General features: G+C 49.2%; 1 protein-coding gene across 1 annotated transcript in view; it reads right to left on the bottom strand.

Annotated features, from left to right (window-relative positions):
- Positions 1-17543, bottom strand: part of TMEM260 (transmembrane protein 260) — a 95748-nt gene extending 78205 nt beyond the window's left edge. The window contains exons 1-3 of the mRNA XM_060261836.1: positions 17439-17543; positions 1398-1429; positions 413-564 (exon numbers count right to left, since the gene is read on the bottom strand). Of these exons, the coding sequence (XP_060117819.1) occupies positions 413-564; positions 1398-1429; positions 17439-17532 (278 nt within the window). The 5' untranslated portion in view covers positions 17533-17543. The remainder of the gene's footprint in view (positions 1-412; positions 565-1397; positions 1430-17438) is intronic.
- Between the last annotated feature and the right edge of the window lie 254 nt (positions 17544-17797).

The following is a 17797-nucleotide window of genomic DNA, read 5'->3' as shown; positions in this document are numbered from 1 at the left end:
ATAAGGAATATTCTAGAACTCTAGTAATCCACAGTTTTCTACACTTAATTCAGACTGGTATCCAGTTTAGGCCAATGGAAGTGTTTGACTTTTCCCTCTTTCTCTTCCTTTGCCCCCTCCCCCTTACAAGCTGCTTTTGAAATTCCCCTCAGCTTCAAACAGCATTTGCCACGTGGCCCGAGAGGCTGCCATGAAAAGAAACCGAGATGAAAGCGCCTGCCGCACCACCCCCTTAGGAATAAGTTTCCCGAGTCCACGAATCCCAGCCTTGGCTTTAAACGAATATTCGTTTTCAAGCTTTGCACGCACTGCCCAAAATGGGTCGCGGCTGCTTTTGAGATAACAGGGGAAAGCCGATTCCGTCCTTGAGACCTAACCGGAACAGAGGCAGAAATGCCAGCATCAACTTTACCTGGAAACGGTGTCAAAGAGAAGAGACGCTGCTGCCGCCCCCAGCACCGCGCAGAGAAGGTTCACCCGATACGCAACGGAACCAAAAGGGAACAGCTCGATCGCCAGTTTAGCCAGAAGGGTGAACAGAGGATAGCCAGGGGGGTGAGCGACCTGGGAAGAAACCGGGATAGAACTTTCACTACGACGACACAATGGCTGTCTAATTGAGAGATAACTCTCTTACGGGCCTGGTAATAAGCACCAGGTTTGCGCACGGTCCCTTCAAGAAAGGAAAAATAAAAAGCAGCTTTTCTCATTTCCTTTCCTCGTGCCGATTTTAAACTTAGCAACGCATTTGCCTGAATGGATTTGGCGGCACGCGCATCCCAGCTAAGAACGATTTCCCACAGAAAAGAGGTGACACTCATCATTACCGCCCTTTAAATGGCTCCAAGTTTGGGCTCCAGGCCTATTAGGGTCATTCAAAAGGCTGCGCTTCCTCTCCCCCCAACCCCTCACCCCCACCAAATAGCCTTACCAAAAAAAAAGGAGAAAGAGACACAGAAACAGAACAGATTCCGAACTATTTTCACAACTTGAAAGACCACACTGCTAACGGATTACCCCCGGGCTGACAGTCCTTAGGTTTCGCGTAAAGGGGATCACGCGCCATAATAAACTTTATTAAATAATAAAACTTATTAAAAATGGTTAACCCGATTTATTTTATTCTCCCCAGCTTATACAAAATTTGGGTTGATAATAAGCCAGCTACTGTATATACAGTAAAGCCCTTTTGCTTTATAATTTAGTTTAATTGGATTTAAAAAACTTGGGGAGTAAATTGTCGCATGCCGTACTTATAAGTTAGCAAAAACTGCAGTTCGGGGGGGGGGGGGAGGGGAGAATAAATTAATCTACTTTAACTCCATGCTTAATTAAACTTCCTTAATTCCTAAAACTGTTAATGAGAGCATTGATTAAACAATAAAACTAATACTTACTCCAAGCTCATAGGCGGCAGTGATCAGCTCCCCTGTGAAAAAATAATATAAAACCAATAATTACTATTAGGGAATGCCACTCCTCCCCAAGTTTTCAAAATCCAAACCTTGCGCTGGGGGGTTTTGCATTAATTTGACTGGATAAAAAGTGTAAATCTGTGGAGATTTAACAGCATGAAATTCCCCAAGAATATTTTCTTTCCTCGTCTGGATGTCGTTGCGCTTTGTTGTGGGTTCTTTTTTCCCCGCTGACACTTCCGCCAGCAGATAAATGAAGGTGTGTTGTATTACTAATTGTAATTTTTTAAAAAAAGAAAGAAATATAGAATTGATCACAATACAGAAACTGTTTGCACGGAGGGGGGGGAAAAAGATAACGAAGAAAGCCTCGCTTCAAACACCAGCTCGGCGGCTGCGGTATTGTCTTTTCCAAACACCACCGTCCTTTGCCGAAAATAAATTGCTGCTTCATGTTTCAAAGTGGGATGACTCTCCTAACGTGGATATATTTTATTCTCCGGGGGACTGAGAATTCGATGCTGTGTTATTAATAATTTTCTCAACAATTTCTCATGCATCAAACCGGAATTAACTTTGTGTTGGCTTTGCAACATACTGAAAACATGGGAACGGCAACCATTTCCAGGGGATACTTTTGCTGAGCTTGTTCCGTCTCTTATCGTCGAAGATCTGTCAGATGCCATTAGGTGTATTTATTTCACGTTATGTGAAAGACCCAGACGTGGCAGTGGACGCCGGTCAGCTTTGAAAAACATAATATTTCCATTCCCTCCAGGGTTCTGCACCAGAAGAGTTTGGAAATATTCATAATGTAACTGACCTAAACGTTTTGAATATCTGCCCAAATATTTTAACCAGCTGTATATCATTCAATAGATCAAGGAAACCTGACACCTGAGGGAAAGATTCCACCTTGCCAAATGTCAAGGCTCTGAACATATCAGCAAAATGGTTAGGCCTTGTGGCCAAATAAAAACCACACTGATATTCAAAGTTTTTTCTTTAAAAAAAAAAGATTTACTTCATTTATACCCAGTCTTCCTCCTCAATGTAGACCTGAAGCAGCTTACACCGTTCTCCTCGCCTTTATTTTATCCTCACAACAACCCCATGAGGAGAGGAGGCGGCTGAGAGGTGATAGGATCACCATCTTAAAATACTTGAAGGGCTGTCATATAGAGGATGGTGCGGAATTGTTTTCTGTGGCCCCAGAAGGTAGGACCGGAACCAACGGGTTGAAATTAAATCCAGAGTTTCCAGCCTAACATTAGGAAGAACTTCCTGACTGTTAGAGCGGTTCCTCAGTGGAACAGGCTTCCTCTGGAGATGGTGGGCTCTCTTTTCTTGGAGGTTTTTAAACAGAGGCTGGATGGCCATCTGACAGCAATGAGGAGCCTATGAATTTAGGGGGTGAATTTGTGAGTTTCCTGCATTCCGACCTCGGAAGGATGAAAAGCTGAGTCAACCTCGAGCCGGCTACCTGAAAACCCAGCTTCCATTGGGGATCGAACTCAGGTTGTGAACAGAGCTTAGGACTGCGGTACTGCAGCTTTCACACTCTGCTCCCTGATTCCGGGTAGAAAAATCAACCTAAACAGATTGAAAGGAAAACCCAGTCCTGAAGCCTTCAAATGCAGCTTTATGGAGCTGCCACTTTTGACAGAGGGAAAAATATACCATTAATTGAGTGGAACTGGAAGATATGACCTGTTATGTCAGAAAAATGAGAGGAGGAGGAGGGGGAGAGGAGATTGGCTTTATACCCCGCCCTTCACCCGGAGACTCAGAGCGGCTTACAATCTCCTTCCATTCCTCTCCCCACAACAGACATTCCATCAGGTACATGGGGCCGAGAGAGCTCTGACAGAACTGCTCTTGAGAGAAACCCTCCGAAAGAATTCGTGACTGAGCCAAGGTCACCCGGCTGGCTGCATGTGGCGGAAGAGTGGGGAATCAATCCTGGATCTCCTAGATTAGAGTCTGCCACCCTTCACCACCGCACCAAACTGATCTCTCCGATTACGTTTTGCTAGAAACTCATCCAATCAACCAGTGGGATGGGAAGCCAGTGGGTTTGGGATGGCACAAATTCATGGCCAAGTCAGGACCCACCACGCCCATGAGATTCCGGCTCGTCCACACCAGGAAGGTGACAAAGACAATGAAGCGCAATTCCTCAGTAGAACCACAATGTTCCAAGGCAGTATACCACTGAATATCAGAGAGAGGAGACAGACTACAGTGGAGACCTTTCACGTTTGACACGCAATGCTTCTAAGGCCTCCCAGAAGGATCTGGCCAACTTCTGTTAAGAACAGATCAGCGCTCATCGCAATCCTCCTAATCCAGGGGTGAAGACCACGGGCATCATGGCACCCCTCAACACCTTTCTCGAAGCCTGCCAAGAGCTTTTAAAAAGTGGGCAAGGCCAAGCGAGGCTCTTCCCAGCAAGGCTTCTGATTGGCCACCGGAGATCAGACTGGCTGTGCAGACTTTTAAAAAACGTTGCCGGGGCGGCAGCTGCCACCCCAGCTCAAGGATCTTCACGGTGTGACTGGAGGTCAGCCGCGGCAGCCATTTTGTGGACGGCTCGGCCTCCTACGGCAGCCATTTTGTGGCTGCATGTGTTGTGTCAGAGTTCCAATGGTGCCTGGGGGGCACAGGCGATGAAGAAACTTAGTATTACTCCCATATTGTAGACGGGAAGAACAGGTGAAGAGAGGCGCTTTTTTCATACCCCAGACAAGATACAGTAGATCATGCAAGATGATGTGAAGGGTCCTACCAATTACAACTGCAGGGCCAGCTTTCCTAGAGCCCTAGGCTGGGTGGATGGGGGCTGTCCTGTCCCTTCCCCGGGTGATTTAAATTGGCCAGAAGGACCCCAGGAGCAGTTCCTGCCCTCCAGCATCAGTAAAAGGTCCCTGCCGATCAGCTGACTGGCGGGACCTTTCACCACCACGGGGAGCGCTGGCAGGAGCAGCTAGTCAGCCTCCCCCTCCATTTAAAGAGCCCGCCGACCAGCTGGTTAGTGCAGAACCCTGGGGGGTTCATCGAGACAGAGCTCCACCTCCATCCCCTTTGCCCAGCAGCGTTCTCTGGCTCCCCTAAAACCGGCACAGAGCGGACCCTTGTAGAAAACAAGAAACCCGAAGGATCGCCTTCTGTTCAGCAGCAACAGAAAGCGGGAGGCGGAAGGTAATGTCTCCTGGGCACTCCATTATTCCCTATGGAGAGCCAGTTTGGTGTAATGGTTAAGTATGCGGACTCTTATCTGGGAGAACCAGGTTTGATTCCCCACTCCTCCACTTGCGCCTGCTGGAATGGCCTTGGGTCAGCCATAGCTCTGGCAGAGGTTGTCCTTGAAAGGGCAGCTGCTGGGAGAGCCCTCTCCAGGCCCACCCACCTCACAGGGTGTCTGTTGTGGGGGAGGAAGGGAAAGGAGATTGTGAGCCGCTCTGAGACTCTTCGGAGTGGAGGGCGGGATATAAATCCAATATCTTCATCTACCTCACAGGGTGTCTGTTGTGGGGGAGGAAGGGAAAGGAGATTGTGAGCCGCTCTGAGACTCTTCGGAGTGGAGGGCAGGATATAAATCCAATATCTTCATCTGCCTCACAGGGTGTCTGTTGTGGGGGAGGAAGGGAAAGGAGATTGTGAGCCCCTCTGAGTGTCCTTGGAAGGGCAGCTGCTGTGAGAGCCCTCTCAGCCCCACCCACCTCACAGGGTGTCTGTTGTGGGCGGGGGGGAAGGTAAAGGGGATTGTGAGCCGCTCTGAGACTCTTCGGAGTGGAGGGCGGGATATAAATCCAATATCTTCTTCTTCTTCTTCTTTGGAGACCGATTCCCAGAGGGTATAATGGAAAATTGATCTGTGGCTATCAGGGGCTGGTAGGGGGGCTGTTCTTTGAGTTAGAGGCACCAAATGTTCCACATAGGCGTCTGGTGCCTCTCCTCAAAACACTCCCCGGGTTTCAAAAAGATTCGACAACAGGGTCCAATCCTATGAGCCCCCAAAGAAGCTGCCCCTATCCTTCATTAATTCCAGTGGAGGGAAGGCATTTCAAAGGTGGGCAGTCCCTTTAAATGTGATGGTCAGAACTTCCTTTGGGGTCCAATCGTGCTTACTGCACCCTTGTGCCTGGCTCCACCCCAAAGTCTCCTGGCTCCACCCCCAAAGTCGTCAGCTATTTCTAGAGTCGGACCTGGCAACCTTAGTCAAGTTCTCAAGGCAAGAGATTAACGAAGGTAGTTGGCCATTGCCTGCCTCCGTACAATGACCTCGGACTTCCTTGGAGACCTCTCGTCCAAGTAGTAACCAGGGCCAACCCTCTTTGGCTTCTGATATCTGACAAGGTCCGGCCAGCCAGGCCCATCTGGGTCAGGGAAATAATTAAGTGCCAACAAGTTGCAGCTGACTTATAGCAACCCTGTAAGGCTACATAAGAACACAAGAGAAGCCATGTTGGATCAGGCCAATGGCCCATCCTGTCCAACACTCTGTGTCACATAAGAACATAAGAGAAGCCATGTTGGATCAGGCCAAGGGCCATCCAGTCCAACACTCTGTGTCACACAGTGGCCAAAAAACCCCCCAAGTGCCATCAGGAGGTCCATCAATGGGGCCAGGACACTAGAAGCCCTCCCACTGCTGCCCCCCAAACACCAAGAATACAGAGCATCACTTGCCCCAGACATAAGAACATAAGAGAAGCCATGTTGGATCAGGTCAATGGCCCATCCAGTCCAACACTCTGTGTCACACAGTGGCAAAAAAAACCCCAGGTGCCATCAGGAGGTCCATCAGTGAGGCCAGGACACTAGAAGCCCTCCCACTGCTGCCCGCCAAGCACCAAGAATACTTGCCCCAGACATAAGAACATATGAGAAGCCATGTTGGATTAGGCCAGTGGCCCCTCCAGTCCAACACTCTGTGTCACATAAGAACATAAGAGAAGCCCTGCTGGATCAGGCCAATGGCCCATCCAGTCCAACACTCTGTGTCACATGAGAACATAAGAGAAGCCATGTTGGATCAAGCCAATGGCCCATCCAGTCCAACACTCTGTGTCACATAAGAACATAAGAGAAGCCATGTTGGATCAGGCCAATGGCCCATCCAGTCCAACACTCTGTGTCACATAAGAACATAAGAGAAGCCATGTTGGATCAGGGCAATGGCCCATCCAGTCCAACACTCTGTGTCACATAAGAACATAAGAGAAGCCATGTTGGATCAAGCCAATGGCCCATCCAGTCCAGCACTCTGTGTCACATAAGAACATAACAGAAGCCATGTTGGATCAGGCCAATGGCCCATCCAGTCCAACACTCTGTGTCACATATAAGAACATAAGAGAAGCCATGTTGGATCAGGCCAAGGGCCCATCCAGTCCAACACTCTGTGTCACATAAGAACATAACAGAAGCCATGTTGGATCAGGCCAATGGCCCATCCAGTCCAACACTCTGTGTCACAGTGGCCAAAAAAACCCAGTTGCCATCAGTGAGGACAGGACACTAGAAGCCCTCCCACTGCTGCCCCCCAAGCACCAAGAATACACAGCATCACTTGCTCCAGACAGAGAGTTCCATCCAGGGCTTTTTTTTTTCTAGAAAAACCTCAGCAGGAATCTATTTGCATATTAGGCCACACCCCCTGCCACCGCCATTGCAAAAAAAGCCCAGCCAGAACTCATTTTCATACTAGGCCATACCCCTGACACCAAGCCAGATGGAACTGCGCTCCTGTGCATTCCTGCTCCAAAAAAAGCCCTGGGGCCATCTATTCCCTGTGGCTAATAGCCACTGATGGACCTCTGCTCCAGATGTTGACCCAATCCCCTATGCTTGTAGCTGCCACCATCTCCTGTGGCAGTTTTTCGGGCAAGAGGCAAAGAGAGGTGGTTTGCCATTGCCTACCTCTGCATAACAAGCCAGGACTTCCTTGGTGGTCTCCCATCCCAGCACCAAACAGGGCCCACCCTGCTTAGCTACCGAGATGGGCGAGTGGGCGTCAACATGGCAGATGAGATTCAACGTGGCCAAGTGCAAAGCAATGTACATTGGGCCCAAAAATCCTAGCTATAAATACAAGTTGATGGGGTGTGTTGTGGCAGAGACTGACTGAGATCTTGGGGTCGTGGTAGATAACTCACGGAAAATGTCAAGACTGTGTGCGATTGCAATTAAAAAAAGGCCAGAGCTATGCCAGGAATTATGAAGGGAAGTGAAAACAAATCAGCCAGTATCATAATGCCCCTGTATAAACCAATGGTGAGGTCTCATTTGGAGTACTGTGTGCAGTTCGCACCTCAAAAAGGATATTATAGCATTGGAGAAAGTGCAGAAAAGGGCAACTAGAATGATTCAAGGGTTGGAACACTTTCCCTACAAAGAAGAAAATGAAGATATTGGATTTATATCCCGCCCTCCACTTCTAAGAGTCTCAGAGCGGCTCACAATCTCCTTTACCTTCCTCCCCCACAACAGACACCCTGTGAGGTGGGTGGGGCTGGAGAGGGCTCTCACAGCGGCTGCCCTTTCAAGGACAACCTCTGCCAGAGCTATGGCTGACCCAAGGTCATGCTAGCAGGTGCAAGTGGAGGAGTGGGGACTCAAACCCGGTTCTCCCAGATAAGAGTCCGCACACTTAACCACTACACCAAACTGGCTCTCCAGGTTAAAACGCTTGGGGCTCCTTAGCTTGGAGAAACGTCAACTGCGAGGTGACATGAGAGAGGTTTACAAGATTATGCATGGGATAGAGAAGGTAGAGAAAAAAAGTACTTTTCTCCCTCTCACAATACGAGAACTCGCGTGCATTCAATGAAATTGCTGAGCAGTCGGGTTAGAACGGATAAAAGGAAGTCCTTCTTCACCCAAAGGGTGATTAACACACGGAATTCAATGCCACAGGAGATGGCAGCGGCTACAAGCATAGCCAGCTTCAAGAGGGGATTGGATAAAAATATGGAGCAGAGGTCCATCAGTGGCTATTAGCCACAGCATTTTATTGGAACTGTCTGGGGCAGTGATACTCTGCATTTTTGGTGCTTGGGGGGCGGGCCAAAGTGGAAGGGCTTCTAGCCCCACTTGTGAACCTCCTGATGGCACTTGGGGGGGGATTCTTTTGGCCACTGTGTGACCCAGAGTGTTGGACTGGATGGGCCATTGGCCTGATTCAATATGGCTTCTCTTATGGTCTTATATCTGGGGCAATGATGCTCTGTATTCTGGGTGCTTGGGAGGCGCACAGTGGGAGGGCTTCTAGTGTCCTGGCCCCACTTAGGGACCTCCTGATGGCACCTGGTTTTTTTGCCCACTGTGTGACCCAGAGTGTTGGACTAGATGGGCCACTGGCCTGATCCAACATGGCTTCTCTTATGTTCTTATGTGTGACCCAGAGTGTTGGACTGGATGGGCCATTGGCCTGATCCAACATGGCTTCTCTTATGTTCTTATGAGATCTAATCATATCAAGCTATCCTGTGCCATCCAGGCCATATCAGTTTGCAGAAATGGCACCTACAAAGACTTCCTATCCTACACAACTACGTCCAGGATGCCCTGTTCTCCTTGGCCTCTGGTTACCCCCCAAAACCTCTCATTTTGCACCCCGACGTACCGGTAAAGCTTCTCTTTCAGCTGTCCGCGTCCCATTTGCAAAATAAGCACCCCCGCCTGCCTCCCAGCCTTGCTTCGAGGATTAGTTAATATTTATGGAGTGGTTTTATGCAAACGGGGAGAATTACATCTTACGTAACTTAATTCGTGTAATGTGGATATGGAAATTCGGGAAAAATAACGACAGCGTTTGCCCTCTTTCTGCCTGCAATGCAACAGGAAGCCTTTTCCATACCTCTCCACCATCCGCTCCTATTTTTGTATTTGGCATCCTGTTGGAGATGATTTCCCGATAAACGTGTCCGCACACAGGAGTGCGACAGCGCAGACTTCTATTTTCACACTTGCAGAACATGTAAAGCAGGGGTGTCAAACATGAAGCCCAGAGGCCGAATGAGGACCCCGGAAGACTCCTATCAGGCCCCCGAGCAATTGCCTATCATCTCCTTCCTTCTCCCTTTCTTTCTTTCTTCCTTCTGCATCACAGATTGCTTTGCAAGTCTTACTGCTTAACCGCACAGGAGCTACAGAGCAAATCCTATATTTCCTCCATTGGTTGAGCCTCCTCCTCTGGGGAGGAGGGGGGGGGAGGGAGAGATTGCTTTGCCAGGCTCTCTCAATCACACAGCAGAGCTAGTGAGCCAAGCCTCTTTCTTCTACCGGCTGAGGCTCCTCCCCCTCCTGGTCCCCTGGGGAAGGAAGGAAAGAGCCAAAGCTTTCTTTGCCCATTCTCTGGATCCCAGGGGAGAAATACAAAGAAAGCACCTTTAAGACCAAGGTCTAGCGTTGGTCTGATCCAGAAGGGCCCTTCCTATATTCTAATGAAGGCCTTGGCTTCCATGTCCCTGTTCTTGGTCCTCCAGAGGAACTGACTGGCCACTGTGTGAGACAGGAGGCTGAACTAGGGGGACCTTCACTGCTCTGATCCAGCAGGGCTCTTCAGATGTTCCTATGAAGGCCTCAGCCTCTATGCCCTGTTGTTGGCCCTCCAGAGGAACTGAATGGCCACTGTGTGAGACAGGAGGCTGAACTAGGGGGACCTTCACTGCTCTGATCCAGCAGGGCTCTTCAGATGTTCCTATGAAGGCCTCAGCTTCTATGCCCTGTTGTTGGCCCTCCAGAGGAACTGAATGGCCACTGTGTGAAACAGGAGAATGCTATATTAGGTGGACCCTCACTGGTCTGCTCCAGCAGAATTCTTCTTATGTTGTTGAGTGAAAGGAGGAAGGGAGAATAATATTCTATGCCACTTTGAGTCCCAACTGGGGGGAAAAGGAAGATATAAATAAATATAAGTACATGGATGTACACACCCTGGTTGTAGCACAACGCTGTAAAGCGCTATTATGAGCTGGAATGTGTGTGCAATGTTATTCCACTGCGGTACTGAACACAAAACTCCTTGAGGATCACCATTTTCATTACAGATAAGTTCCTAGCCCTCCTAACCATGGAAATATGTTTGAAAGGACACGAGTGCTGCCCACCGAAAATTAAGAAGCCCCGTCGACCTCCTCCCCCTACCATGAGCACTATACAGACTCTACAGTTGGATAAAAATATGGAGAAGAGGTCCATCAGTGGCTATTAGCCACAGTATATGTGTGTGTGTGTGTATGTATATGTGTGTGTGTGTGTATGTATATATACACACACATATATTGGCCACCGTGTGACACAGAGTGTTGGACCAAATGGGCCATTGGCCTGATCCAACATGGCTTCTCTTATGTTCTTCTGTGACACAGAGTGTTGGACTGGATGGGCCATTGGCCTGATCCAACATGGCTTCTCTTATGTTCTTATGTGACACAGAGTGTTAGACTGGATGGGCCATTGGTCTGATCCTGCATGGCTTCTTTTATGTTCTTATGTGACACAAGAGTGTTGGACTGGATGGGCCACTGGCCTGATCCAACATGGCTTCTCTTATGTTCTTATGTGACACAGAGTTTTGGACTGGATGGGCCACTGGCCTGATCCAACATGGCTTCTCTTATGTTCTTATGTGACACAAGAGTGTTGGACTGGATGGGCCATTGGCCAGATCCAACATGGCTTCTCTTATGTTCTTATGTGACACAGAGTGTTACACTGGATGGGCCATTGGTCTGATCCAGCATGGCTTCTCTTATGTTCTTATGTGACACAAGAGTGTTGGACTGGATGGGCCATTGGTCTGATCCTGCATGGCTTCTCTTATGTTCTTATGTGACACAGAGTTTTGGACTGGATGGGCCACTGGCCTGATCCAACATGGCTTCTCTTATGTTCTTATGTGACACAGAGTGTTGGACTGGATGGGCCATTGGCCTGATCCAACAGGGCTTCTCTTATGTTCTCATGTGACACAGAGTGTTGGACTGGATGGGCCATTGTCCTGATCCAACATGGCTTCTCTTATGTTCTCATGTACGGGGCAATAAAAACAGCAAAACAAATCCGGCAAAATTAACAGCACAAGTTAGTTCCACGCATATGATTTTACGACCTGCAGTATTTTACTGGATGCGTGACGCTGCCCAATAGTCAGAGCACTGGCTTGTCAAGGCGTATGGTCTGCTCTGACCGGCAATAGCTCACCAAGCTTTCAGGTCTTTCTAGGGTTGCCAAACCCCAGGGAGGGGCAGGGGATTGCCCAGTTTGGAGGCCCTCCCCCCACTTCAGGGTCATCAGAAAGCGGGGGGGGGGGGAGAGTCTGATGGGCGCTCCATTATTCCCCATGGAGACCAATTCCCATAGGGTATAATGGAGAGTTGATCTGCGGGTATCTGGGGCTCTGGTGAGGCTGTTTCTTGAGATAGAGGCACCAAATTTTCCACATAGTATCCAATGCCTCTCCCCAAAATATCCTCCAAGTTTCAAAAAGATTGGGCCAGGTGGTCCAATTCCATGAGCCCTGAAAGAAGGTGCCCCCATTCTTCATTATTTCCAAATAGAGGGAAGGCATTTAAAAGGTGGAATTCAATTATGTTTGTCACACCCTTCCTCCAGGCTCCACCCCCAAAATCTCTTAGCTCTACCCCCAAAGTCCCCAGATATTTCTTGAATTGGACTTGGCCACCCTAGGTCTTTCCCCTCACCTTCTTCCAGATCCTTTTAACTGGTTATGCCAGGAAATGAACACAGGATCATCTCCCATTTTCCCACAGTCCCACCCTTGGTCTTGGGAGAAAAACTAACTCTCTCGGTAAAGGCAGGCCTGTTCTGAATATGAAAGTCATTATATGCCACATAAACAGTACAAATATTTATTTGTGCCATTTCCTACTTTTCTCTCCAATGGGGACCCGAAGTGGCTGATGTCCTTCTCCTCTCTTCCCTTTTTGTCCTCACAGCAACTCTGTAGGCAGGTGAGGCTGAGAGTGTGTGACTGGCCCCAGGGCATCCATAAGAACATAAGAGAAGCCATGTTGGATCAGGCCAATGGCCTATCCAGTCCAACAGTCTGTGTCACACATAAGAACATAAGAGAAGCCATGTTGGATCAGGCCAGTGGCCCATCCAGTCCAACACTCTGTGTCACATAAGAACATAAGAGAAGCCATGTTGGATCAGGCCAGTGGCCCATCCAGTCCAACACTCTGTGTCACATAAGAACATAAGAGAAGCCATGTTGGATCAGGCCAATGGCCCATCCAGTCCAGCACTCTGTGTCACACAGTAGCCAAAAAACCAGGGGCCATCAGGAGGTCCATCAGTGGGGCCAGGACACCAGAAGCCCTCCCACTGTTGCCTCCCCAGCACCAAGAAGACAGAGCACCACTGCCTCAGACATAAGAACTTCAGAGAAGCCACGGTGGATCAGGCCAATGGCCCACCCAGTCCAACACTCTGTGTCACACAGTGGCCAAAAAACCCAGGTGCCATCAGGAGGTCCACTGTGCCTCCCACTAAGAACCCAGAATACAGAGCATCACTGCCCCAGACAGAGAGTTCCAACAATACGCTGTGGCTAATAGCCACTGATGGACCTCTGCTCCATATGCTGATCCAATTTCTTCCTCCCTCCCTGAGTTTCTTAAATAAAGCAACTTTTGTTTCAACAACAAAAGACTGATTATTGGAAAATATCGATGCTTGACACCCCTCTTAAAGCTGGCAATGCTTGTAGCCGCCACCACTTTCTGTGGCAGTGAATTCCACATGTTAATCACACTCTGGGCGAAGAAGGACTTCTTTTTATCCATTTTAACCTGACTGCTCAGCAATTTCATTGAATGCCCACGAGTTCTCGTATTGTGAGAAAGGGAGAAAAGTACTTCTTTCTCTACCTTCTCCATCCCGTGCATAATCTTGTAAACCCAGCAAGCTTCCACAGCAGAATGGGGATTTGAATCTGGGTTTCTCAGATCCTAGTCTGATGCTTTAACCACCACACCATGCCAGCTGTTAGTATGCTACTGTGTTAATAAAAACCAACTGTGTTCATCTTTAGAACCCAGAACTCCAAGTCACAGTCTGATTATAAAAAACAGTGGCTTGTTTCAATTGATTAGGACACAAGAAATGTTCCCTCTAAATTTGTTTGGTGAAGTGGTTAAGTGTGAGGACTCTTTATCTGGGAGAACCGGGTTCAATTCCCCACTCCTCCACTTGCACCTGCTAGCATGGCCTTGGGTCAGCCATAGCTCTGGCAGGGGTTGTCCTTGAAAGGGCAGCTGCAGGGAGAACCCTCTCCAGCCCCACCCACCTCACAGGGTGTCTGTTGTGAGGGAGGAAGGGAAAGGAGATTGTAGGCCGCTCTGAGACTCTGTCCTTGGAAGGGCAGCTGCTGGGAGAGCCCTCTCAGCCCCACCCACCTCACAGGGTGTCTGTTGTGGGGGAGGAAGGGAAAGCAGATTGTGAGCCACTCTGAGACTCTTCGGAGTGGAGGGCAGGATATAAATCCAATATCATCTTCTTCTAAATTTGTGTAAGCTAGCTCACAGTTTTTTAGCCTCCAGCTCAGGCATATTTGTCTTGGCTCAGGAATTATGGCCCCAGAGCAAACCAATTTATGCAGCAGCTCACAATAGAAGCCATGCTGGATCAGGCCAATGGCCCATCCAGTCCAACACTCTGGGTCACACTTAAGAACGTAAGAGAAGCCATGTTGAATCAGGCCAATGGCCCATCCAGTCCAACACTCTATGTCACTTCAGAACATAAGAGAAGCCATTTTGGATCAGGGCAATGGCCCATCCAGTCCAACATTCTGTGTCACACATAAGAACATAAGAGAAGCCATGTTGGATCAGGGCAATGGCCCATCCAGTCCAACACTCCATGTCACACATAAGAACATGAGAGAAGCCATGTTGGATCAGGGCAATGGCCCATCCAGTCCAACACTCTGTGTCACACTTAAGAACATAAGAGAAGCCATGTTGGATCAGGCCAATGGCCCATCCAGTCCAACCCTCTGTGTCACACATAAGAACATAAGAGAAGCCATGCTGGATCAGACCAATGGCCCATCCAGTCCAACACTCTGTGTCACATGTAAGAACATAAGAGAAGCCATGTTGGGTCAGGCCAATGGCCCATCCAGTCCAACACACTGAGCGTTTTCCCACATAGCTTACCTCCGAGCGACGTCCCTCTTCACCGCGCAGCGTCTGCGCGGATTTCACACCAACTGCTCCGCATAACCAGGAAGAGCTGCGGCTTTTGCGTCGCAGATGTAAACTGGTTTTTAGCGGTTTACATCTGCGACGCAAAAGCCACGGCTCTTCCTGGCTATGCGGAGCATTTGGTGCAAAATCCGCGCAGACGCTGCGCGGTGAAGAGGGACGTCGCTCCGAGGTAAGCTATGTGGGAAAACGCTCTCTGTGTCACACATAAGAACATAAGAGAAGCCATGTTGGATCAGGCCAATGGCCCATCCAGTCCAACCCTTTGTGTCACACAGTGGCTAATATATGTGTGTGTGTGTATACACACACACGTATACATACATCCATATATACACACACACACACACACACATATATATATATGCTGCGTCTAACAGCCACTGATGGACCTCTGCTCCATATTTTCATCCAATCCCCTCTTAAAGCTGGCTATGCTTGTAGCCACCACCACCTCCTGTGGCAGTGAATTCACCCTTTGGGTGAAGAAGGACTTCCTTTTATCCGTCATAGAGTTGGAAGGCACCTCCGGGGTGATCTAGTCCAACCCTCTGCACAATGCAGGAAATTTACAAATGCCTCCCCCTCCCCACACGCACACACCTAGTGACCCCTGCTACAGATGGCAAAACGCCTCCAGGAGACCTAGCCAAACTGTCCTGGAGAAAAATTACATCCTTTTGGACTGGAAGCAAGTCTCCAGTCCCAGGTAAGAGAGACAGGCACCTAAGTTCAAGGCACCAAAACACAAGATTTGAACCAGGAACTTCCCCAGTTCTAACACGGTCTCTTCACGGCTTCGAGGCAGCCCCTCTGACTGGCATCAGCTTCCTTAAAGTTTATCACGGGGATGTCAAACTTGCGGCCAAGAGGCCGAATCAGGTCCTTGGAGGGCTCCTATCAGGCCCCCGAGCGACTGGCTGTCATCTGCTTACAGAAAATGTCATGCCAGGTAGCAGAGATAGAAACTTTATAAAGGACAGACAAACATAATTAAAGATTGTAAAACTTAAATAAAACATGCTTAAAACATTAGCAGTCATTGGTCTTAAAGGCGCTTTCTTTTTATCTCTCCCGTGGGATCCAGGGAACTGGGCAAAGGAAGCTCTGGCTTTTTCTCTCCTTCCCCAGGGGACCAGGAGGGAGAGGAGCCTCAGCCAATAGAAGGGAGAGAGGCTTGGCCCAGTAGCTCTGCTGTGCGATTGAGAGAGCCTGGCAAAGCAAGGTCTCCCTCCCCCCCTTCCTCCCCAAGAAAGGAGCCTCAGCCAATGGAGAAAATAGAGGCTTTGCTCTGTAGCTCCTGTGTGATTGAGTAAGCCTGGCAAAGCAAGCTGAGATGCAGAAGGAAGCAAGAGAGAGGGAGAAGGAAGCAGATGACAGCTGGTTGCTCGGGGGGGGGGGGCTAACAGGAGCACTCTGGAGGCCTCATTCAACCCCCGGGTCGCATGTTTAGACACCCCTGCTCTTAACCTTTGGCTCTCTAACCTCAGGGAAAGCTTCTCTCTTGATGATGATGATATTGGATTTATATCCCACCTTCCACTCCGAATCTCAGAGTGGCTTACAATCTCCTGTACCTTCCTTCTCCACAATGGACCCCTTGAGGTGGGTGGGGCTGAGAGAGCTCTCCCAGAAGCTGCCCTTTCAAGGACAACTCCTGTGAGAGCTATGACCGATCCAAGGCCATTCCAGCAGCTGCAAGTGAAGGAGTGGGGAATCCAACCCAGTTCCCCCAGATAAGACTCCACACACTTAACCACTACACCAAACTGGCTCTCAACTGAGCCTACTTCACAGGGTTGTTGCAAAGGTTAAAAAGGGTGCGGGGGAACCACTTATATCACTGAGCTCTCTTGGCCAAAGGACAGGACAAAAACAGGCCACGTTAACCACAGACGCGGGTGCACTGGTGGATTCAGCTGAGGGGCAGAGTTGTTCCTACTTTATGTCCCCAACAAACCTTAGGATATAGGATTTTACAGGCAAGGAATTTTACAAGAGGGTAGTAATACAGTAGTTAGAGTGTCAGACTAGTACCTTGGGAGACCCAGGTTCGAATCCCCACTTGTGCCATGGAAACTTGCTTCGGAGACCTACCTCACAGGGTTGTTGTGGAGATGAAATGGAAGGGAACTGAACAATCTAAGCAGTTGTCAGTCCTCATCAACGAAAAAGACGGGGTACAAAATAAATAAAATCCAACCCATAGAGAGACAGTTGGGTGTGGTGGCTAAGTGTCCGGACTCTTTATCTGGGAGGTTTGATTCCCCCCTCCTGCACTTGCAGCTGCTGGAACGGCCTGGGGTCAGGCATAGCTCTCGCAGAAGTTGTCCTTGAAAGGGAAGCTTCTGTCAGAGCTCTCTCAGCCCCAACCACCTCGCAGGGTATCTGTTGGGGAGAAGATATAGGAAACTATAGGAGAGAAGGGCGGGGTATAAATCTGCAGGCTGCTTCTCACTTCTCCCACGCATGCCCCAAACTGCATTAAGCCGCAATAAAGGAATGGATGAAACTTTTGTAGCAATTTAACAAAATCGTGAAACATTTTTTTGTTTTAAAAAAACACAACGCAAAAAAAAAAACTTAAATTGCCTCGCGAAAGTTAACCTTCCCTGGACTGCAAAAAAAAAAAAAGAATGCAAAAAAATAGTGCAAAGAAAAAAAGAAATGCGTTCGTTAGCATAAATCAACATATGCAAATACATGCACATTAGCAGAAAGCCCGAGCAGCGTTTCAGCAACGGGCCACGTGCGTGGAAAGAAGGGCGCGTTACATTACCGGAGTCTCCCCCGGGCACGGACGGGGGCAGGCTGGCCACATACAAAGCCGCCACCGCCGCACTCACCGCGCTCGCCTCGCCAAGCCGCCCCATTGGAGCCCCACCGCTGCAGGCTCGGCGCGCATGCGCGTCCGCGCCCCACGCTCCCGCGGCTTCCGGGTCCCAGAAAGAGTGGGCGGCGCCAGGGGGGATTCTTCCATTAAGCAAGCTCAGGGTGGCGGGCCGGATTATCCCCTCTTGAGTTGTCCGCGATGGTTGCTTCCTCCCGGAGCCTGCGTGGCGGAGATGCGCTCCCCCTCCTGGTGGAGACGGGTACTGCAAGCGTATGGAATATAGCCGAAGGAATTCACAAGGGATG

This window comes from Heteronotia binoei, chromosome 21 (genome assembly GCF_032191835.1).
Source record: "Heteronotia binoei isolate CCM8104 ecotype False Entrance Well chromosome 21, APGP_CSIRO_Hbin_v1, whole genome shotgun sequence".
Lineage (NCBI taxonomy): Eukaryota > Metazoa > Chordata > Lepidosauria > Squamata > Gekkonidae > Heteronotia > Heteronotia binoei.
The sequence above is the reverse complement of the archived record's forward strand: the minus strand, read 5'-3'. Positions and strand labels throughout refer to the sequence as shown.